The sequence below is a fragment of the Bufo bufo genome, chromosome 4 (assembly GCF_905171765.1).
Source record: "Bufo bufo chromosome 4, aBufBuf1.1, whole genome shotgun sequence".
NCBI classification, from domain to species: domain Eukaryota; kingdom Metazoa; phylum Chordata; class Amphibia; order Anura; family Bufonidae; genus Bufo; species Bufo bufo.
Genome location: NC_053392.1, coordinates 183810178 through 183832006, shown reverse-complemented (window position 1 = coordinate 183832006; position 21829 = coordinate 183810178). Strand labels below are relative to the sequence as shown.

At 48.9% G+C, this 21829-nt stretch overlaps 2 protein-coding genes across 4 annotated transcripts in view; one reads left to right on the top strand and one right to left on the bottom strand.

Annotated features, from left to right (window-relative positions):
- Window positions 1–6269, bottom strand: part of SMC4 (structural maintenance of chromosomes 4) — a 55893-nt gene extending 49624 nt beyond the window's left edge. The window contains 6 exon segments of the mRNA XM_040428166.1: window positions 3828–3895; window positions 3898–4003; window positions 4522–4713; window positions 4889–5067; window positions 5517–5667; window positions 6111–6269. Coding sequence (XP_040284100.1) covers window positions 3828–3895; window positions 3898–4003; window positions 4522–4713; window positions 4889–5067; window positions 5517–5649 — 678 coding nt within the window. The 5' untranslated portion in view covers window positions 5650–5667; window positions 6111–6269.
- Window positions 5675–21829, top strand: part of IFT80 (intraflagellar transport 80) — a 124974-nt gene continuing 108819 nt past the window's right edge. Inside the window, exons 1-3 of one of the 3 annotated variants that reach the window (XM_040428168.1) lie at window positions 7019–7037; window positions 7108–7174; window positions 11638–11684. In XM_040428168.1, coding sequence (XP_040284102.1) covers window positions 11648–11684 — 37 coding nt within the window. In that variant the 5' untranslated portion in view covers window positions 7019–7037; window positions 7108–7174; window positions 11638–11647. Of the gene's footprint in view, window positions 5962–6374; window positions 6494–7018; window positions 7038–7107; window positions 7175–11637; window positions 11685–21829 lie in introns of those variants that run through there. The other 2 variants (XM_040428167.1, XM_040428169.1) reach the window with 2 other exon arrangements.

Sequence of the window (21829 nt, the reverse complement as noted above, 5' to 3'; positions counted from 1 at the left end):
GAAGTAGAACGGTGGCGCAGATTTTAAATCTGCGGCATGTTAATTTATGCTGCGGATTGTCAGCACCGTTTGGTGCATTTTTTTCTGCTGCAGACTTCCAGCATTAACCATGCAGATTTTCTGCTGCATGTCAGTCTTCTGACCGTACCCGCTGTTAGAACATTTGTCCTGAGCTATCCAATTATTTTATCTGGTGATCCTAACTTTGATTGCAGGGGGTTAATTGCTGATGTGAAAGACTTCTCCATGATGAGCTTCATTTTTTATATAGAGACGTGTCAAGAACCAATCTGAAAATATCCTACCAAAAATACATGTGCACATAAATGGACTAAACGCAGTTGAACTACCCCGATCTTGATACTGATGGGTAGCCAAATAACTGAACATACACCTAGCCTAAAGACCTATATTGAAAACCTGGGGAGGCATTTGGCCAGACTTGACAGAGCAGTTCATCAGATTAAGGCCAGAATTACTAGAACACAACTGATAACATATAATCTGGAGTGCAGGCCTGCAAGATGTGTGTGGATTATTGACGGATCAAAACTAAAAAGGACCGCAAAAATAAAAAAGGCAAGACTAACATACCTAAAACACTTAGCCCACTTCCTGAATCCCTTAAGGTTAACCTCATTCATCTCAGAGAGGTGCAACTCATTAAGGGGTTACCACACATTAAGTAGTAAACACCACAAAACACTTCATTTACTTATTTTCACAATTTCCGCTGAGGAAACGATAGGTGTTCAATGAAAATTAGAAAAAGTTAGAGTTCAGAAATCATATCTAAAGCAAACTATGGCAAAAAACACAAGATTTATACATAAATGTATTACTAGGCTTCAGAGATATAGATATATATATATATATATATATATATATAGCCCAGAGGAGAGGGGGTGAAAGCCCAGCACACTGGACCCCATGCGGGGGAATCTGTCAAGAGGGTGAGATTTCTTTCCTTTTTCAAATCTTTTATTGGGTTTTGTTCTAATGACTATACGAATGCCTTCAAGAAAACTGGCCACGCATGTGTACAAGAGACGGTATATTGCAGTGTATTAATAAGCGAACAGACAGTCCACCTTGAAGAAACTAGTATATTAGGACTATTACAGTAATTGGGGGTAATATTTCGGGTCAGTCTGGGTTGGAGTACCTGGCGTCAGATTTATCAAATGTTGCATGCTTTATTTTTTTTTATTTGGCCAAAGTTGTCTAGAAATTCTGTTCCAGTTTTATACGCCACCCCCCCTAATGGAGTAAACGTGAAACTTTTTAATAATCTGAAGGGAAACTAACAGCTAGCCACGCCCACTTTTCTAAACTGGAGTGAGTGGTGTAGAAATGTAATGTAAAGAGTCACTTTAGCCCAAAGTAGTAAGAAAGCCCTATTTTGCAACCCTTTTGAAGCCAGAATTGATCAATTCCCCTCACTGAGTTTTCCTGTAACATTCTAGTTCTAGTAGAAGCAGAATAGCCAATTAGCAAAAAAAAATTAAGTATCCATAACTATTTTTATATATATTATATATTTTTTATTATGACACAGCAGAAATCCTATTTTCAGATTAAATATAGCTGTAAACATATATCTGGTCAGGCATCAGAAAGTAAGCTGGGCAAATCTAGTCTCCAGCTTATGGGGAATATGACTGCTCAGACATTAGTTTTTCTAGTCCACTTTACAAAATGAAAGCAAATGGCAGTGCTAGTAGGTAATCTGTGTTATACCCCCTCACTGGGTATGAAGTGGCAGGACACCTCATCTGACAAACTGGGCATCACAAGTCAGGGTATGACACCAGCTGCAAACCTCCATGACCGTCCAATGTGCTTTTTGTTTAAAGCCTTGTGGGTTGGAAATAGCATTTTCAACTAGCAGCAACTTTTGAACATAAGCAGCGACCTAATGTAAGAGGACACAAAGTCCTAACCAAGGAATAGAACAAAGCAGCTGTATCTGGTCCCCACTTGCTGGTATATTACATACCAATTAACAAAAAAAATATTTGACCATGGCAAATCAATTGTTGAGAAGGGATTTTCATGCAATAAGGGTGTTTTGCCCCTTCAGCACCAGTAGAGGTGGGAGGGGCACATCTACAGATGAAGGCTGATCGATGCCCATCAATATTGTGTGTGGAGAAGCAGAAAAGTACTGGGAACCACATCCTTGTGGATACAAAAAACAAAAAGGAAGACATCAAAAAAAGCTACTTTTAGGCCTCATTCTCACACACCCTATTTTCAGAAGATTTAGAGGCTTGTAAAACAATTTAAAAAATATAAATAAATAATGCATACATTTTAACAGCTATACAAACCTATATTTGGATTTTTTTTTCTTCTGCCTTTTAAAAAGATTGTAAATACCAGGTAAAAAAACAAAACATAAAAACTCAATACCGTACCCATGCTGCGTCTGAGAAAAACAAGAACACCATGTGCTTGTAGATCTCATTGTAAGACTTTTTGGGCGCAAAAAAAGAAAAGAAAATGCAACTAACATTGTGGTCTTTCTGCAGGCAGATGCGGTGTGTGAACCCAGCCTAACAGTACACTGCGCCAGCCTGTTATCAACTGGTGAAGTGTAACACACAGCGTGTGGCCTGCGCCAGGTTACGCCGATTCCCAGATACCAGATATAAATGTATAACAGGCAGAGGTCACGGTAAAACATAAACCACCACATACAACAGCATTTGGCTGCCATCCTATTATCAGTGGGCAGCACAGAAGTAATGCAGCAGTTTTCTTTGGTCTCCTCAGGAGGCTCCTAGTCCTTACACCGTCTCTATAGTTTAATAATCACAGCAGCCAAAAATATACAGAAATGCGCCCCCCCCCCCCCCCATTAGCCAAATATGTTCTGAAAAGGGAAAACGTATTAATATTCATAAAGTCATTCTTGTAAAGCAAGGGGAAACCAACACATTTCAAACATAAAAATGTAACTATGAAAAGTTAAAATAAAAAAATATATATTTCCACTGCTTTGTCCCCGAATTAAAAATGAAAAAAATAAATAAAAAGGGCCCACTTTCTGATTTTTTTTAAATATTTTTTTGTTTTATAAAATACACCACAAAAGTTAATAGATCACCAAACAGTTCTCTGAACGCACCAACAGAAGCAGGAAGGGTGTCCAATCTCTGCATGAAGCACATCACTACATGACATTGAAGAGTTAACAAAGGCCTAAAACTTCGGTCTAGGCATCATTTCGTCCAGACAAATTATTTCACTCAGAATAGCATCAAATTTGGAAATGAAAAAAGGGGGGCGACTGACTGACAGGAGCCACCCATTAATAAAAAGAAACTATACAAAAACATCTCATGCCAATAATCAGCCCATGGCTGTAAAACCTCCCAAACCCAGGCAGATTTTTTCATAAAGAACTAGTGATAAGGCTGTGAGGACGGCTGATATCACCAGAGAAGAAAACTAAGTGTCGACCTGATCGCTGAGTCGATGGAAGATTCTTGCCACACTAAAGCAAGCACAATAATATTGGAGGTCGACTATTTTAGCACCCAAATTTTACGTGCTGCTAAAAGCAGATACAGATAGCAGCATCGTCGTCCTTCTGGGCATCCCGCCCCTATGAACGCCGGGGGACTCTCCGTAAAATACTGAAGCAGCAATAATGATTAGTATCTTCTTGTATAGCATGCAAATCATGATGTGCTGCTACAGCTTTCCAAGGATTTCAGGAAACCCCCCCCCCCTCCAGAGGAAACACCACGAACCCCTCATCTATTCCACACTAAAAGATGCAGGAAATCTGCACGGAGCAGGCAATCATCTCATATTACCTGGAGGATAGAAACCTTGTTGTGATCCAAGTCAATGCCGTGGCTCCTGAGAACAGCCCCAACATCTTAAAAGATTTCTTCTTCCCACTAATGTGGTAGACGGAGGAGTTATCTTTATAGGCGGTTCTGGACACATAGAAGTTGCTGTTGGGAAGGAATTCAAAGTCGTCCCCCTCCTTCACAGAGAACAATAAACACCAGTAAGTCTGGGCTTCTCCTTCTACCGGTGCGTTATCCGGAGGAGCAGGCATGGCAGACCTTCAATCACGGTGCACAGAGGGCTCTCTAATACCTATTTATTCACATACGACCTGTGGTCTTAGAGGAGGAATTAAGACCCACACAGTAGCCCACCCTGTCCGTGAGGAGGCCCACGGACGGGCGCCAGGGCTGGCGACTTAAATAAAGGACTTGCCCTGTAATAAGGGCACTGGACATAGAAGCGACTATCAGCAAACAGGAAACAAACAAATCCAGGGCTGGGAGGAGTAGAGAGACCAGATATGTGCAAAAATAGTCCGGGCCCAAAACAAAGAAGAAGTCCCGTCATGTAGCAAAAAAATAGATAAATAAAAAAAATGGCTATAATTTTTGTAAAAGGAGAGAGGCATAAATAAAAGACGACAAAATAAATAAAAAAGTGCTAAATATAGACACAAACAGAAAAGTGTTACAGAAAGCGGGGGAGCCTTACCTTGTCCACGATTTTTTGGAAATGCACTTCCACTGTACAGCTCTGAATATCCGTGTGCTCGTCGGAATTATGGATCAGCACCGACAGCTTTTTGGACCTGATCTTTTGGGCTCGGTAGCCAAACACAAAGAGCATGGAGTCAATGACGTTGGATTTTCCGCTGCCATTGGGCCCGATAATGCAGGAAAAGCGCTAAGGCAAACAAGAATCGGCGTGTCAGCAGAGATACGCATCTTTATTACACGATCATTATACCTTCTGGTAACCAAGTCATCAGTCAGTCTGCCAAGGAAACTACTGTGGAGCGCAGCAGCGGAACACCCAGTCAATCACATGCAGATGTGGAGAGGGTCCGCTGCACTCTTACCTTATGGAAAGGCCCCAGGACGCGTTCTCCGGCGTACGATTTGAAGTTCTGGTTTACAATATGGGTTATCATGAGACGAGGAGCTCCAGCTTCATTGGTCATGGCTGGAGGTGGGGGAGGAGGGATGCCACTTAGAATCTCCTCTAAACTTCTATTATCAAGCACCTCCTTAGGAGTCTCTAAAAGCACAAAAAAAGAAAGAAATGGATCATTCTTCACAGACAGCAGCCAAAAAGCTGGGGGCAGAGGGAATCCATGCAGGGGATCTGGGATCCTGATAGACGCCCTTCCTCCTCCCCCACCCCTCCTATTGGGATTTTACACCCTTTTCTAGACAGTAGGCACACAACCAGGGAAACTTCTAAATGCCCCCTCCCCCCCCCAATCCATAAGATGGCAGCACCTGGGACGATGCACCATCCTCTGTGCCACAACTTCTAGGGATGAGAGCCCGAATCCAGCACGGCAAAGGAACGGTTAACCGCCTGTCACTGTCCCAGTGCTCACACACAAAGGAGGAGGAAGAAGAGGGGGGGATCGTGGAGGCTGCACCCCCCCAACAGATCGCCGTGCGATGCCTGGCACACGATCGCCAGCCATGACTAGTGCTGGGCAGTGGCATCCATACCTTGAGCAGCCGGCTCCCCCCCGGCCTCTCGGACTTCCTCAGGAGCGGGCAGGGCTGTGTCACTTTCATCCAGGGCCCTGGCCGTGGGCTCTCTCGCCGCAGCCGTGGACGATTTAGTCTTTTTAGGTGGCATGATGAAGGGGGTGATGATCTGGGGGCCAAAACACAAATCCAATGAGAGGAGCCCACTAAATAAAACATTAGATCGGCGGTGTGCAGCTGGTCGTAGTGACTGGCATCAGCGCTACAGATCGGTGTAGATCTGCGGCAGTAACGATCGCTGTGCAACAACTCCTCAGGACTTCGATGGCGATGAAATCAGGAGAGACATGGAGCCGATCTGATGACGACATATCCAGGACACCCGGCAGGACACGGAGACACCCGGAATAATGGGTAGAAATAGGTGGCATGAGGGGCCGCTGTCATCTACACCCAGGGCACGGTAGGTATATCGTCCATGTGAACAGCATAGTGACACTACCGCGGATGACAGCTGTGTGTGCACACTCCCCCATCCACCGCCTGTCACACCCGCTTCGCTCAGCTTCATCCCGCTAAAATTAAAAAATGACAAACCGTGAGGAAAATCACCTGTGAAGCCGCCTCAGCCGCGCCGCCCGCTCACCAGCAGCCTGCCTGAATTTTTTGCCGATTTTTCGATGCGTTTCTGGGGGCTGCCGAGCGGTTTTTCCCGGAGTCAGAGCTCTTTTCCGCGGGATGCTCAGTCCTAGCCTGCGAGCGCCTCAGCAACTCCACTCAAAAATGGCGCCCAAAATCTAAACTCGACCGAAGTTCGTTACAAACGCGCGGTGCATGCTGGGAGCCTGCTCAGGTTTGAAAAAAAAAAAATGGGGCCGGCTGCCATTTTCCAGAGAGAGTGAGAGACACAGCGGCAGAAAGCCTAGTGACGCCGCTGCAGGACGTCCATTCAGCGGGGCCCCTTAGGGGACGCCAGAACGGTCGCCGTAATAACGGTAATTACAACGAAAAAGCTAACAATTGACGGTTACTGAACTGCTAGGCGGTTTGAGGGGGCGGGGCTAGGTTGCGGAGCAACGGAGAGACATCTATTGGAGGCGTGGCTATGCAGAGAAGGCTCCATGGGCGGGTCCAGGCGGTTCTTTTACCGTTTAGTAGTTTTGATTGGACGAGGTCTGATCACGTGACGTATCAGGAGGCAACACAGCCGGCCATTTTTAAGTCTGTCATAAAGCGTAATTGGTAGCGTGTAATAAAGTGTCTAATGATTGAGCAAACACAACGAGGTTGTAATAAACACTCCACAACTGGGAACATACCCAACATGTTTCTTTATCTGGAGTAAAGCGTTTGTCGTTGAGCCCATTTTGAGGAATGACATGGTTTAAAATACTTTAACGACTGCTGCCAAAATCAAATATGGCGCTCACGTCTAGCCCGTTATCGCCTTCCACTGGGAATTTGTAAGGTTCGTGTTTGTCCTCCCCACAATGTACCTCTGACAGGGCAACGGTTCCCGCTTCCTTCCTCTGTTTTACAGTAAGCGACTGAAATCACATTTCAACAGTAAGTTTTAAGATCTCGTGGGGCAATCGAAATCTCGCGATAGGTAACCATAGAGACGGAACGCGGCCACAAAGCTGGAGAGTGAGCATAGCCGAGACTGCAGCAGGGAGGTAAGGCCTCATCGTGTGTGTGTGTCCAGGGCAGGTAATGGGGATCCGTGGGGGGCTCAGGAGGGGAGCAGGTCACAGGCAGGGCAGTGTTCCCAGCTGTCAGGGCCCCTCTGATAAGTCACTGGGGGCCCGGTGTGTGATGGCTCCAGCAAGAGTCCCACTTTGCTTTTCTCGGGAACCATATGATTGAAAATCAGATAGATGACATATGGATGGCAGGCTTCTGCTGAGGGTTTACAGGGGATGTCCCACACTGACGTTTTTTTCTTATAAATACCGCCCCCCCCCACCTGACCTGTAAAAGGAAGAGTACTTACCTGCTCCCCTACTCTCTCTTCCGGTTCCTTACATGTTTCTTTTGCGGCACGTACATGTCATGTGCACCGCTGCAGCCAATGACTGGTCCCAGTAGCACACGTGACCCCATTCATGCAGCGACAGAAGCGCAATGAAGACCAAGGTGGACCCTCGGAGCCAGAACCGAGCGGACCTTCAAAGATCCAGCGGGGTGGATCAGGTCGGTGCTGAACAGACTCTTTTTATACCTCTGCCTACAGTGGTGTACATCACCCAAAGGTTCTCAGGGTAAAAAAAGCAATGTCTACCCTGCAATATACATTAAAATGTATGCTTGTGTATAGAATACCGTAGTCCATGACGCAAGAAAACCAACGGATATCAGTCCGACGAGACCGAGAGGACACACTATTCCCAGCTAATAAAATAATGGGATATCGCTGGGATGCGACGTCACTTTATTATTTCGGATCCTAAGAATAGAAGTGCTGCTCTGCGCTGTTGGACCCCCACTGATTAGATACTGATCTATCCTGAGGATACATGCTGTTTTAATATATGCAAATGAGTCTCTAAGAGCAATGGGGGCGTTTCCGTTACACCTAGAGGCTCTGCCCTCTCTGCAACTGCCTTGCCCTCTGCACTTTGACAGATCCAGGCAGTGAAAATGTTATCACACCTGCCCTGACTTCTAAAGTCAAAGTACACAGGGTGCGGCAGTTGCAGAGAGAGCAGAGCCTCTAGGTGTAACGGCAACGCCCCCGTTGCTCCTAAGGGCTCATTTTCATATATTAAAACCTCATTTTTCTCACATATGAACATGGGACCAACACAGACGCCTTCAGCTGCCAAGCGCACATGTAACAGGTCAGACAGTGTCATAGGTACAAGTCTGCTGACAGATGGGCTTTAATGTTTATTCCCACAGAAACCTCAGGCTTTTACATGAGCACAAATCAACAAGAGTTTCTAGCCCTTCTCTAGAGTATTAATGGAGCAGCGCTGTGCCCCCCTGACTCCTGCCCCATCCAGACTTCTCCTCATTGTGGACATGGGGTTACGAAAGAGCCCAGATTCCAGTAGGGTACCATCAGGTGGGCCACTCTTACCAGTGCCAGCCAATGAATTCACGGTTTTGCAGTAAAGTCTGGCAGCCGATGGCTGCAGGTGGATGTGGCTAGTTGTGCTCTTAGAAGTCCCAGAGGTGGGGCGCTCAGTGATAAATTCATCTGGAGGAAAAACTCTTCAGGGGCCCTCACACATAGCAGATACACCTGCGTTTGGCGCTTGTGCGGCACATTTACAGCGTTCTACGTTACCAGTAAAGTGGATGAGATTTTAAGAAATCGCACCCACATTGACCTGCAGTGCGGATTTGAAATATTGCGTATATCCTCCACGGATTTCATCTTTTGCAATGAAGAGGGTGAAATCCTCAACTATCTCCACGGCACAGACCGCCTGTCCTTCATGTGATTTCTGCGGCAGTAATTTCCGTCCTTCGTGGACACACTCTCGAGGCTGTGGGTTCCATCTGGTATCAGGAATGATTCAGATGGACCCCCTTGATGTTAACAGAGTTCACTTTACCTGTAAGGTTTTTATTGGTGGGGGGGCGAGGGCGGGTCTGAGTGCTGAGAGCCCCACCACTCACTAAACATGGAGACGGGGTCATAGACTTCTATTGAGTCCGTCTTCCGCCGCGAGGAGAGACAGCGCTCTGTGTTCTGTCTCGTTCTAGCGATGGGTTGGGGTCTCAGCACAGGTCTCCACCGATCAAACCCTTAATAATAGTATATCAGGCCGGAGTGAGCAGAACAATCAGTGCGTGTAATAAGTAGCTGCAGATTATTCGTGTGCTCTCGACAGGGGGAAAAAAAAGTGAAAATGGGCAAAAGGCTTAAAAAAAATAAAAATACTCACCTTACCGATCTCCTACCACTCTCATTTCGACGCTCAGTCTCCCCACTGGTCTGTACCTCCTCATCCCTCTTGGCTAATCACTTCCTGAGGCTGTCACCCCTGCAGACTGTCCGGGGGCACCCAGGACACGTCATAAATAAAATTCCGGCCGGACAACCCCTTTAAATTACAAAATACACTGCTCAAAAAAATAAAGGGAACACAAAAATAACACATCCTAGATCTGAATTAATTAAATATTCTTCTGAAATACTTTGTTCTTTACATAGTTGAATGTGCTGACAACAAAATCACACAAAAATATCAAAAAATGGAAATCAAATTTTTCAACCCATGGAGGTCTGGATTTGGAGTCACTCAAAATTAAAGTGGAAAAACACACTACAGGCTGATCCAACTTTGATGTAATGTCCTTAAAACAAGTCAAAATGAGGCTCAGTAGTGTGTGTGGCCTCCACGTGCCTGTATGACCTCCCTACAACGCCTGTGCATGCTCCTGATGAGGTGGCGGACGGTCTCCTGAGGGATCTCCTCCCAGACCTGGACTAAAGCATCTGCCAACTCCTGGACAGTCTGTGGTGCAACGTGATGTTGGTGGATAGAGCGAGACATGATGTCCCAGATGTGCTCAATTGGATTCAGGTCTGGGGAACGGGCGGGCCAGTCCATAGCATCAATGCCTTCGTCTTGCAGGAACTGCTGACACACTCCAGCCACATGACGTCTAGCATTGTCTTGCATTAGGAGGAACCCAGGGCCAACCGCACCAGCATATGGTCTCACAAGGGGTCTGAGGATCTCATCTCGGTACCTAATGGCAGTCAGGCTACCTCTGGCAAGCACATGGAGGGCTGTGCGGCCCTCCAAAGAAATGCCACCCCACACCATTACTGACCAAATGCCAAACCGGTCATGCTGGAGGATGTTGCAAGCAGCAGAACGTTCTCCACGGCGTCTCAAGACTCTGTCACGTCTGTCACATGTGCTCAGTGTGAACCTGCTTTCATCTGTGAAGAGCACAGGGCGCCAGTTGCAAATTTGCCAATCTTGGTGTTCTCTGGCAAATGCCAAACGTCCTGCACGGTGTTGGGCTGTAAGCACAACCCCCACCTGTGGACGTCGGGCCCTCATATCACCCTCATGGAGTCTGTTTCTGACCGTTTGAGCAGACACATGCACATTTGTGGCCTGCTGGAGGTCATTTTGCAGGGCTCTGGCAGTGCACCTCCTGTTCCTCCTTGCACAAAGGCGGAGGTAGCGGTCCTGGGTGCTGGGTTGTTGCCCTCCTACGGCCTCCTCCACGTCTCCTGATGTACTGGCCGGTCTCCTGGTAGCGCCTCCATGCTCTGGACACTACGCTGACAGACACAGCAAACCTTCTTGCCACAGCCCGCATTGATGTGCCATCCTGGATAAGCTGCACTACCTGAGCCACTTGTGTGGGTTGTAGACTCCGTCTCATGCTACCACTAGAGTGAAAGCACCGCCAGCATTCAAAAGTGACCAAAACATCAGCCAGGAAGCATAGGAACTGAGAAGTGGTCTGTGGTCACCACCTGCAGAACCACTCCTTTATTGGGGGTGTCTTGCTAATTGCCTATAATTTCCACCTGTTGTCTATCCCATTTGCACAACAGCATGTGAAATTGATTGTCACTCAGTGTTGCTTCCAGAAGTGTGATTGACTTGGAGTTACATTGTGTTGTTTAAGTGTTCCCTTTATTTTTTTGAGCAGTGTATATTGTATACGTGCATGTTAAGGTTTACCTTTAGAAAAAAATAGCATAAAGGGGTTTTCCAAACCAGAGAAGACCTTTTTAGGTGGCCAGGATGGGTGCAAATGTTACGTGCATGTCACCACTGCCAGCCAATCAGTGGCCTCAGTGCTGACGTGTTCAGGAATGGCACGTGACCACTGAAGCTCAACGGTGACATGCCATGCCTACAAAGAGCGTAATGACGGCTCAAACTCCACAATATGTAGGGGAACTTTCACATCTGCTTTTTTCTTTTTGTATCCATTCATTGTCAATGGGGGCAAAACTGAACAGACCAGAACGGCGTGCGCCAGAATGCATTCCGGTCCGGTTTGTTGATGTCCTATACCGGACACAATCCTGCAGTCCTGGTGTAGAGCATGGTGTGACATCCGCGTAATATTGCATCTGTAATGAAAGCTTAGAGATGACCGATAATGATTATCTTCAAGACGGTTAACCCTCCATTTTCTTCCATTCTCGTAGGTCAGGCACAATGAGACTGAAGACTTCTTTACTGAAAGAACCAAAACATATCCTTTACATTAAACATCCAGAGCTGCTCCTTTGATTGATGGCGTGTTCCTGGACAGCAGAAGGTCTGGGGAAGACGGTGGTGCTCGCTTATCAAGCAGTGTGTGCCAGGATTGGGAGGAAATGGCGCAAATCATACACTGAATTTCCTCACTGCCAGCCAGATAAAAATGCGTGCGCCTTAAGGGGCTGGTTCAAGCTAATTAAAAGTCTCCAAAAACCCCTACAATGTCTTAAAATAAAAAACCTGATACACTTGTTTCCCCAGCGCAGTTCTCTGCGGCGCTGGTCAAGTAACCGCATACTCTCCATCAAACAGCAGGTACTGGGCCAGCGCCGGAGAAAAGGGTGAGTGTGTCATGTTTCTTAGGCCTCATGCACACGACCGTTGTTTTGGTCCGCATCCGAGCCGCAGTTTTTGCGGTTTGGATGCGGACCCATTCACTTCATTGGGGCCGCAAAAGATGCGGACAGTACTCCGTGTGCTGTCCGCATCCGTTGTTAAGTTCTGTGGCGCCCCAAAAAAATATAACCTGTCTTATTCTTGTCTGTTTTGTGGACAAGAATAGGCAGTTATATTAATGGCTGTTCGTGCCGTTCCGCAAATTGCGGAACGCACATGGACGCCATCCGTGTTTTGCCGATCCGCAATTTGCGGACCGCAAAACACACAACGGTCGTGTGCATGTCGCCTTATTTTAAGACATAGGGCTTTTCAGAGATTTTTAATTATCTTGGACAACCCATTTGCACAGGTCACCCCAACTGCCTTCTTGTACACAGTGCATATTTAGTGCAGTATTGCCCTGTGGATTTTCGTATGTCAAATCCGCAGTGTAAAGTAACAGTTAAGGCCTCATGCACACAACCGTTTTTGTGGTCCGCATCAGAGCCGCATTTTTTGCGGCTCGGGTGCGGACCCATTTACTTCAATGGGGCCGCAAAAGATGCGGACAGCACTCCGTGTGCTGTCCGCATCCGTTGCTCCGTTCCGTGGCCCCGCAAAAAAACTATAGCGTGTCCTATTGTTGTCAGTTTTGCAGACAAGAATAGGCATTTCTACAATGGGCCGCCCGTTCCGCAAATTGCAGAAGGCACACGGGTGGCTTCCGTTGTTCGCGGATCCGCGGTTTGCGGACCGGAAAAACGGCACGGTTGTGTGCATGTAGCCTAAGTAGATAAAATTTCGCGGAAATTTCTGCACATAAATTGATCTGAGGTTGTTGTGGATTTTGAAATCCGCAGTGTATCAATTCTTTGGATGTTCGTTGCAGATTTCATTCATTGCAATGCAAAGGGGGAAATCGGGGGCAAATCCGCAGAAACAAAGCAAAATCTCCATAGAACATATTTCCATATAGCCTTTAAAGGGGTTTTCTGTGATCCATCCTTTGGACATCAATATATGATTGGCGGGGGAGTGAGACCCCACACCACCGGCGATCAGCTGTTTCATAGTAGCTCCAGGGTCAGAACTACACAGCGCCGTCCATTGTGTAGTGGACGATGCTGGTCACTGCAGCCTTGTGACTGGGAGAAATACTGCAGCTACCAGCTCTGTCCACTACATAACGGACAAAGTGGTGTAGTTCTGACCCGGCAGCTACTGGGGGGAGGGGAGCATGCAGCGTGCCGGACCCCCTTTGATCAAACATTGATGGCCTGTCCTGAGGCTAGGCCAAAACCCCTTTAGGGTGGTGTCATACACACTTTGGGGCAGTTTTTTCTGCCCAAGCCAGAAGTGGTTTGGAAGAGAATGAGAAGTATAAATGAAGGACTGGTCCTTCTGGATCCATCTCTGGCTTTGGTCATAGACCTAAGATGTTGTCAGCTGAGGGTGCATGTGTTCTCACCAGGGGAAGGTGACTTATGTCCCATGAAAACTAAAGAATTTGGCATGTTGAAATCCCAACGACCTGATCCCTCCTTCTCACCGACATCTTTTACTAGGAGAGTGTCTGGTCATATCAGACCAGTGTTTCCCAACCCGGGTTCCCCGATTCCTGATCCTAGAAGAAAGCAACAAGACCGGTCAGTTTTACTATATGGAAGGCAAACTGATTTCAGGGTATGATTTCAGCCTCTGATTTCAGCCTATGATTTCAGCCTATGATTTCACCCTCTGATTTCAGCCTGCTCTTTGCATAGCAGTGAATCTGTGGGTGGAATGCTTCACTTGACCCCGCACCAAGCTTATTTGAAGCAGGAATGGCATTGTGATTCCCGGAGTGGAAACATTTTTCCAGCAGTAATAAATTTGGAGATCACATCATTAGTCGGCTAGTCCTGCTGAAATTGGCAGTTTTTTTTTTTTGTTTTGTATTTTAGTAAATGTGGGCCAGTGACTTCAATCCACTTTGCCGCACTTTATGTCCTGAAGGTACCTGCAGCATGGAGATATTAACAGATGCATTTTGCTGCAGACTTATCAGCTAACACCAGAATACTAGCACAGTTTATACCGGTCTGTAAATAACGCCAAATGCTAGGGTGACACGGGTCGCGGAACAGCTGTCGGTGCCAGGATTGCAGGGCAGCGAGATCCCATAGAAATGAGTGGGATCGCCGCAGCAGTCGCAAGAAATCCAGCTGTGTTGGATTTCTATGGGATCACCTACTCTGCCATCAGTGTAGCCATAGCCTAATGCACACGACCATATTCTGAATCCTCATCCGATCCACATTTTTTGAGGATCGCACACAGATCTATTCATATTCTATGGGTCCACAAAACAAAATCGGACAGTACAGGGATGTCATCTGTGTGCTGTCCCCATCTTTATGACCGTTCCGCAAATGATAGAACATCTCGTATTCTGGTCAGGAAAATACGGTCCACGGACCCATTGAAGTGAGTAGCTCTGCCAAAAAATGCGGATGGCACATGGACGGTATCTGTATTTTGCTGGTCCGCAGTTTGCGGAGGCCTAAAGGGAGTTGTGGATCTGTTGGGACTCCTGTCAGCCCACATATATCTCTATATGAAAGCTGTAGCTGGTATCTGCACTGTGCTGATGACATCTTCAGGGAAGATGCAGGAATTTTTGCTCGGCTCTGACTGCCTGAATCGCTCTCACTTGGTAGGTGCATTTACACATGACAGCTTTGTTGTTGGCAGTTAGTTTTTCCAGAATTGTAGCAATTTTTCATGCTCTTATGATGTGGTTTTGTGAATACAGTGCCCCAAAGAAAGCACCTAAAACTGAGCTATTTGGGTAATCAAGGAATATTATCGAATTTCTGATGCTGGCTAGAATGGCTCCAAAGATGGAGGATTGAAGCTCAAATATTATATAACCACAAGAAAAGAGATGCTAATTCTGTGTATTCGTTTAGAGCAGGGGTGCACAACATTCCTGGCTCCAGGACCACATTATCAGAATCTAGCATTCCCGAGGGCCGTAATAACATGTCTGCCATGAGTCTGTTGTAGGTAGGGTCTCCACTGAAGGCATTCCAGAACCACTGATGAATTGAGCCCATGGAGGAATGGTCCAAAATTCCTTCTCAGCATTGTGCATGCTCTTGGTGGAGGTGATTACTGCTAAAACACATGAACAGTATAACTGTTTGTGTGCTCTTAGGGTCCATTCACACGTCCGCAATTTCGTTCCCCATTTTGCGGAACGGAATTGCGGACCCATTAATTTCTATTGCAGACAAGAATAGACATATTCTATTAGTGCCGGCAATGTGCGGTCCGCAAAATGCGGAACGCACATTGCCGCTGTCCGTGTTTTGTGGATCCGTTTATCAATGCATAAATCTTGCCACTGTACAGGGGAGAGAGCTGCATGTGTGGGCGGTCAGTTCACAAGGAAATTCTCTGTAGGGCCTCATGCACACGGCCGTTGTTTTGGTCCGCATCCGAGCCGCAGTTTTGGCGGCTCAGATGCGGACCCATTCACTTCAATGGGGCCGCAAAAGATGCGGACAGCACTCTGTGTGCTGTCCGCATCCGTTGCTCCGGTTCGTGGTCCGCAAACAAAATATAACCTGTCCTATTCTTGTCCGCGCTTTGCGGACAAGAATAATCAGTTATATTAAAGGCTGTCCGTGCCATTCCGCAAATTGCGGAATGCACACGGATGCCATCCGTGTTTTGCGGATCCGCTATTTGCGGACCGCAAAACACACAACGGTCGTGTGCATGAGGCCTAAAGGAGCCGTATGGATAAAACTGATGCTTTCAGTACATGGCTGAAGTGGGGCAATGCATGACACAGGGAATTGGATAAAATAGAACAGAGCCTCTCCACAATGGTGACATCCCCTATAACAATGCCAGCTACACAGTGCATATCCCTGCTCCCATACAGTTTTCCTCTTCTGGTCTGATCAAGGGCATAGAGCACAGAGCTTCCATTTACTTACAGCACGCTGTCCTCTGCATTATAGGACGACTGTTTCGTGATAGCTGCGTATTTCTGAATGATGGGGACACAAACTAGCTTGTATGGGACGCCAGTTGTGCACCTCTGTCTTGGAGGATCTCTATGGTCTTAAAGGAGTTGTCCACTCCTTTTATATTCATGGCCTATCCTCGGTATAGACCATCAGTATCTGATTAATAGGGGTCTGAGGCTCCTCATCATTGCCTTCCAGGGGTAGCTTAATCACTGAAAGTAGGCACCGGGACTACACAGCTCCTTCCATTCACTTCCTGCAGTAACTAGCTCCGTCCACTTGACAAGGGCGCCTACTTCCAGTGCTGGAGCTACTGCACAACACCAGATCGGTAGGGTTGCAGGGTGTCACACCCCCGCCAATCAGCTATTGTTGGCCAACAATATAAAAGGAGTGGACAACCACTTTTAATGTGAAAAACGAGATTTTTGTATAACTTACTAGTAAAATCTCTTTCTCGCTCTTTCCTTGGGGGACACAGAAGACCTTGGGTATAGCTCATCTCCATAGGAGGCGTGACACTAAGTGAAAACTGTTAAGCCCCTCCTCCACAGCTATACCCTCAGCCTGGAGAGAGAGACTGCCAGTTGCGTGTCCAAGTAGTGAGAAAAGGCAAAGTCCAAAAGTGGAACCAACAAGCCAACTACCCAACGGGTAAAACAAACTCGGAAACCGTGCAGAGAAGAACAAAGAATGGGTGGGTGCTGTGTCCCCCAAGGAAAGAGCGAGAAAGAGATTTTACCTGTAAGTTATACAAAAATCTCGTTTTCTCGCCCAGTTTCCTTGGGGGACACAGAAGACCTTGGGACGTTCAATAGCAGTCCAAAAGGGGAGGGACCACAGCACCAAGGCGAAGCACCCGAAGGCATCAAGAAACCGCCACCTGCAGACCAGGCGGCTTTAGGCAGCATACGCCGAAGCCCGAGTATGCACCCTGTAGAACTCGGTAAGGTGTGCAAGGAAGACAGCGACCGCCTTGCACAAATACATGGCCGAGGCCTAATGCCTCTGGCCCAGGAGGAACCGACAGCTCTGGTGAAATGAATGGTGACACCAAAAGCAGAACCCTGACCTTGGTGCGGCAACCACAGCAATAGCCACTCTGAGAAAGCGGAGGAAAGCCACCCTAGAGGCCGTCAACCCTTTGCGCAGACCTCCTGGAAACACAAGAGACCAAAACGTCGACAAGAGTCGGAGATCTCCAAGTAAAAAACTGCAAGGCCCAAACAACGTCCAAATCGGTGAAGTGTCCGTTCCCGGGGATGGGAAGGGGAGGACGACTGCCTCGATGAAATGAAAGACAAACACCACCTTCAGAAGGAAGGAAGAGACGCAATGGAGAACAGCCCTGTCCTGGGGACGACAGAAGGCTCGGAACAAGAAGGGCCGCCACTCAGGCACCCGTCAGAGACACGATGGCTACAGAAACACAACCGTACAGGACAGAAGGAGTAGAGAACTTCTGTAACAGCTCCAAGGGAAGGATTGGAGCGCCAAGAGCCCAGTATGTAGTTCCCAGGGCGGTACCGGAGGGCAGTACAAAGGAACCCAAAAGCCGCTCTACGGAAGAAGGTCCAGACAGGCCCAGAGGGGCGGGGAACGCTGAAAGAGGAAGGACAGCGCTGACACCTGATACTTCAAGCGACAGAGTCCCAGTCCCAGGTCCAGGCCGGACTGGAGAAAGACAGGTAGAGTGGGGGAACGCCCAGCTTCCCACAGAACCCCAGGTAAAAACCTAAGTCCTACAACAGATACTGGACGAAACACGGCCAGGAGCGAACACTAGCGAGCCCACTAGAGTCGCCTGGGCAAGCGGGTGAAAACCCAATGATCAGGCGCAGACCAGTAACACGGGTAGAACAGTCGGTAGAACTGGTCCCGTCGGCCCCCGAGCAAGGTTGTCCCGTATCCCCCCAGAGTGGGGAAGCAGAAGGACAAACGGACAGGAACCGAAGGGTCCGCCCAGCAACCGCCAGGACAAGACAGGCTAAAGCCGAAGCCAATGTAGCCACCACAGGAAGACGGACTACAGTTCCGGTGTGGGAGATCTAAAGACAATCTTGACCAAATGGTAGTCCTCCCAAGTTACCGAGAAGGTGAGTCCAAAGCAGAAACATTGCCTAGAATGGAAAAAACGCAATCTGCACCCAGCAGGAGGACAGAAAGCGGTAGACCCGGTAACTAGGCACACAGCTAGTACAGCCAGTGTGGACAAGGGAGACTCAAAAGGAACACCAGAACCATCCACATGAACAACCATGCTCTCCCCAGAGGGAAGGGCAGTGAAGGAACAGCCTCTGAAGCGTGGCCGGAACAGAAGCCACATCGGAATGATCTGTACCGAGTGGGAGCCAAACAGAGCCGGCGAGAAAAGGCAGGCGAGACAGAGGCCGGTATAACACCCTCCAACCGAAAGGGGGAGTGGGCAACAGAGAAGCCATAGGACAGCTCAAAAGCAGAACACCGCTACACAGAGTCGCACGGTTCACCGCCTCGCAGAAGGCGAATACCCTGAAGAACCCAAGGTGGAGGTCCTCCGGACCTGGGTAAGCGAGCACCCAAGAGAAGTTGGGTGACCTTCCCAAGAAGAGCGGCCCGAACCTGGTAGCAGATCAGACTGAAGCACCGAGGGCGCCAAACCGGAAAGAATCATACCACACTGCACCCGAAGAGGAGGAAATGGTATTAGGCGAGGGGACCGTAGTCCCGCCAGAGCCAACATAAAATGCGAAGGGCGCTGCAGACAGCGCTCTCGACCATGCGACCACTAGCACAGGGAAACAATGCCGCGGAAGGACAAATGGGTACGTATCTAGCAACCACGAACACTCCCCGGGCGGAAGGGCCAACGAAATGAATGAGTACCATCCAGCTCTGTGCAGTAGCGAACAGTAGAGCCCGTCTACTTAAATATAAGGTATTCATTTGTTGTTTATTGGACAACACCTTAGGCTTACACAGGTGGACAGAATGAGTGCAAGGCTTGCTGCAAACACCGTCTCCCAAGAGAAAAAGTATGTCGCAGGAGGATAGGAGACATACGTACGAGTAGCCCTGTAAGCAGTGAGAAGGCCAACCCACCTACGGGATGAGAAGGCATACACGGCCCAAACAACGCACAAGAACGTCCGCTCACTGCAAAAATATCACTCAGCGAAGAGGGCCAGCCACAGAGTGCCACAGTATCTACGGAAGTGCAAACTGAAAAGGAGTTATGCACAAGACTAGTATGGTATGCGATGGAACGCAAACTGACTGCCCCGAAAGGGGGGAAATGTACCTGGCAAACTGCAGTGGGCAAGAATGCAAAGGCCTGCCCCAAAAAGGGGGTGATGCCCAAGGCCGTACCTACGTCAGAGAAGTAGGGCATACCATACTTCGCCCAGAAAGGCGCCATGCATATGGCCACACAGTATCCAGCAGGAACGCAAGAGGTCCACCTAGTGAAAAGGGGGACATGCACAGGGCTATCCTAGCATTAAGTGAGTGTGCAACAATTCACCCAACACCGAAATTTCGTGAGAGTGTAACTACTCCGCCAATGAAGGGGAATATGTGCAAGTCCAGTACAGCACCTACAAGGACAGCTTTGAATCTCGCGAGCGTGCAAAATTCCACCCATGGAATGAGGGGTGGTCACGCACAAGGCCAGCACCGTATCCAATGGGAGCGCAAGCGTTCCACCCATGTTAGAGGCCATGCTCAAGGCCAGCAACGTATCCGGTGAGAGTGTAGTAGGCCGCCCAGAAAAGGAAGGGGGGGGGGGGGGGTCATGCTCATGGCCAGCATCGCATCGAGGGAGAATGCGAGCAGTCGGTGAGAATGTGTGTATGTCACCTGAAGGAGGCATGCCCATGCCCATGGCTGGCAGCGAATCCAGTGAGAGTGCGTACACCGCCCACAGAAGAGGGGTCATGCATAAGGCCGGCCGCGGATCCAGAGAGAGTGCAAGCACCCCGCCATGTATAGGGTTCATGCACATGGCCAACAATGTACCGGTGAGAGAACAACCACCGACCGAGGGAGTGTATGTATGCTGCCACCCGGGAAGGAGGCATGCCCAAAGCCGGCAGTGAATCCAATGAGAGTACATCATACCGCCTATGGAAGGTGGTCATGCACATGGCTGGCAGTGAATCCAGTGAGAGTGCCGAATGCCGTCCACAGAAGGGAGTCATGCCTATGGCAGGCAGCGAATCCAGAGAGTACAGCGTTCCGCCTAAGGAAGGGGGTCGTGCACATGGCCAGCACCGTACACATGATCGGCAACGAATCCAGTGAGAGTGTAGCGTTCCGCCTATGAAAGGGGGTCACGCACATGGCCGGCAGCGAATCCAGTGAGAAACTGCAGTAGGCCGCCAATGAAAGGGGGATCATGCACAAGGCCAACCCGCAGTTAGGGAGAGTGCAGTTTCCCGCCCAGGAGGGGGGTCCTGCACATGGCAGGCACCATAACTTAAGAGGGTGACGAATGTTGCCTACAGAAAGGGCCGCATGCACTTGACCAGCGCCGTAGCGCGGAGAGGGCAAGAAACCGCCTAGAAGGGGAAAAAAGACCCTGGCAGCGCGACACCATGCCGCCTATGGAAGTGGGGCATGTATACAGGCAGCACTCTCAGATCAGGCTGCAGCGTCCTGCGCAGCCCACAAGTCATATATATAATAAATAATTTTTATTAATTTTTTTATTTATATAACACAGCCTCACTGAGGCAGAAAAGGGAGCCACCTACAGGGCACAGATCCAGCCATACAGGCCCATCGGAAGCCGGCCTGGACCCAAAGGGTTAACAGGGATCCGGCCTGGGGGACGGCACTGCGATCCTCTGGGGGCGGGGGAACCTCCAGGCGGGAAGAATTCGCGCCTGGAGAAGTTCCAGCCCCCTCCAACAGAGGCCTGAATTTTGCGGCCTAGCAGGCCGTGAAGCCGGGGCCTAAATTTTTAGCGGCGCCCGGCTGACCGGGGCCGCACAGTATTTAAAGTACCGGCCGGGCCTACGGAGCGGCACATACCGGCCGCGGGTGCCCACCCCGCGGGCCGGAAGAGCCGGGGACCCGGATAGAGCGGGATCGCGGCCGTGAAGTGGAACACAAGTTTGCGGCGCCCGGCCGACCGGAATGTTCCGACGGTCGGCCGGGGCTGTTGAGGCATAGCGCTCATTTGCAGGCCGCGGTGCCCACTCAGCTGTCCGGAAGTGAGGACCCTGAAGCCTCTCTCTTACCACAGCCGTCTTCACCCTCGGTCCGTTCCAGCAGGGTCGCCCCTTCAGCTACTGGCACCGTAGTGGCAGGACGCTGGAAGAGGGACTTGGCGTGTGGGCGACCCTTGCGCTGGCGGGATGTAGGGGAGCTGGGCTGCCCTGATTCACCTTGCCTTCTGTGGGGGAGGCAGCAGTGCGGGTGACCGGCACTGGCGCAGCTCAACCCCGGGAGAACAGAGAGGTCTAGTGCGTCTGTGTTGTCCCTGATGATCTGGAACAAAAAGAAAAGAAAAAAGTAAAAATCTAAAATTTAAACAAGGAGAAACCAGCCCTGCAGAGCAGGGAGTGTCTTGCCTCCTTGGACACTAAGCAAAAACTGGCAGTCTCTCTCTCCAGGCTGAGGGTATAGCTGTGGAGGAGGGGCTTAACAGTTTTCACTTAGTGTCACGCCTCCTATGGAGATGAGCTATACCCAAGGTCTTCTGTGTCCCCCAAGGAAACTGGGCGAGAAATTCCATTTTTAAGATAGGGGTCAA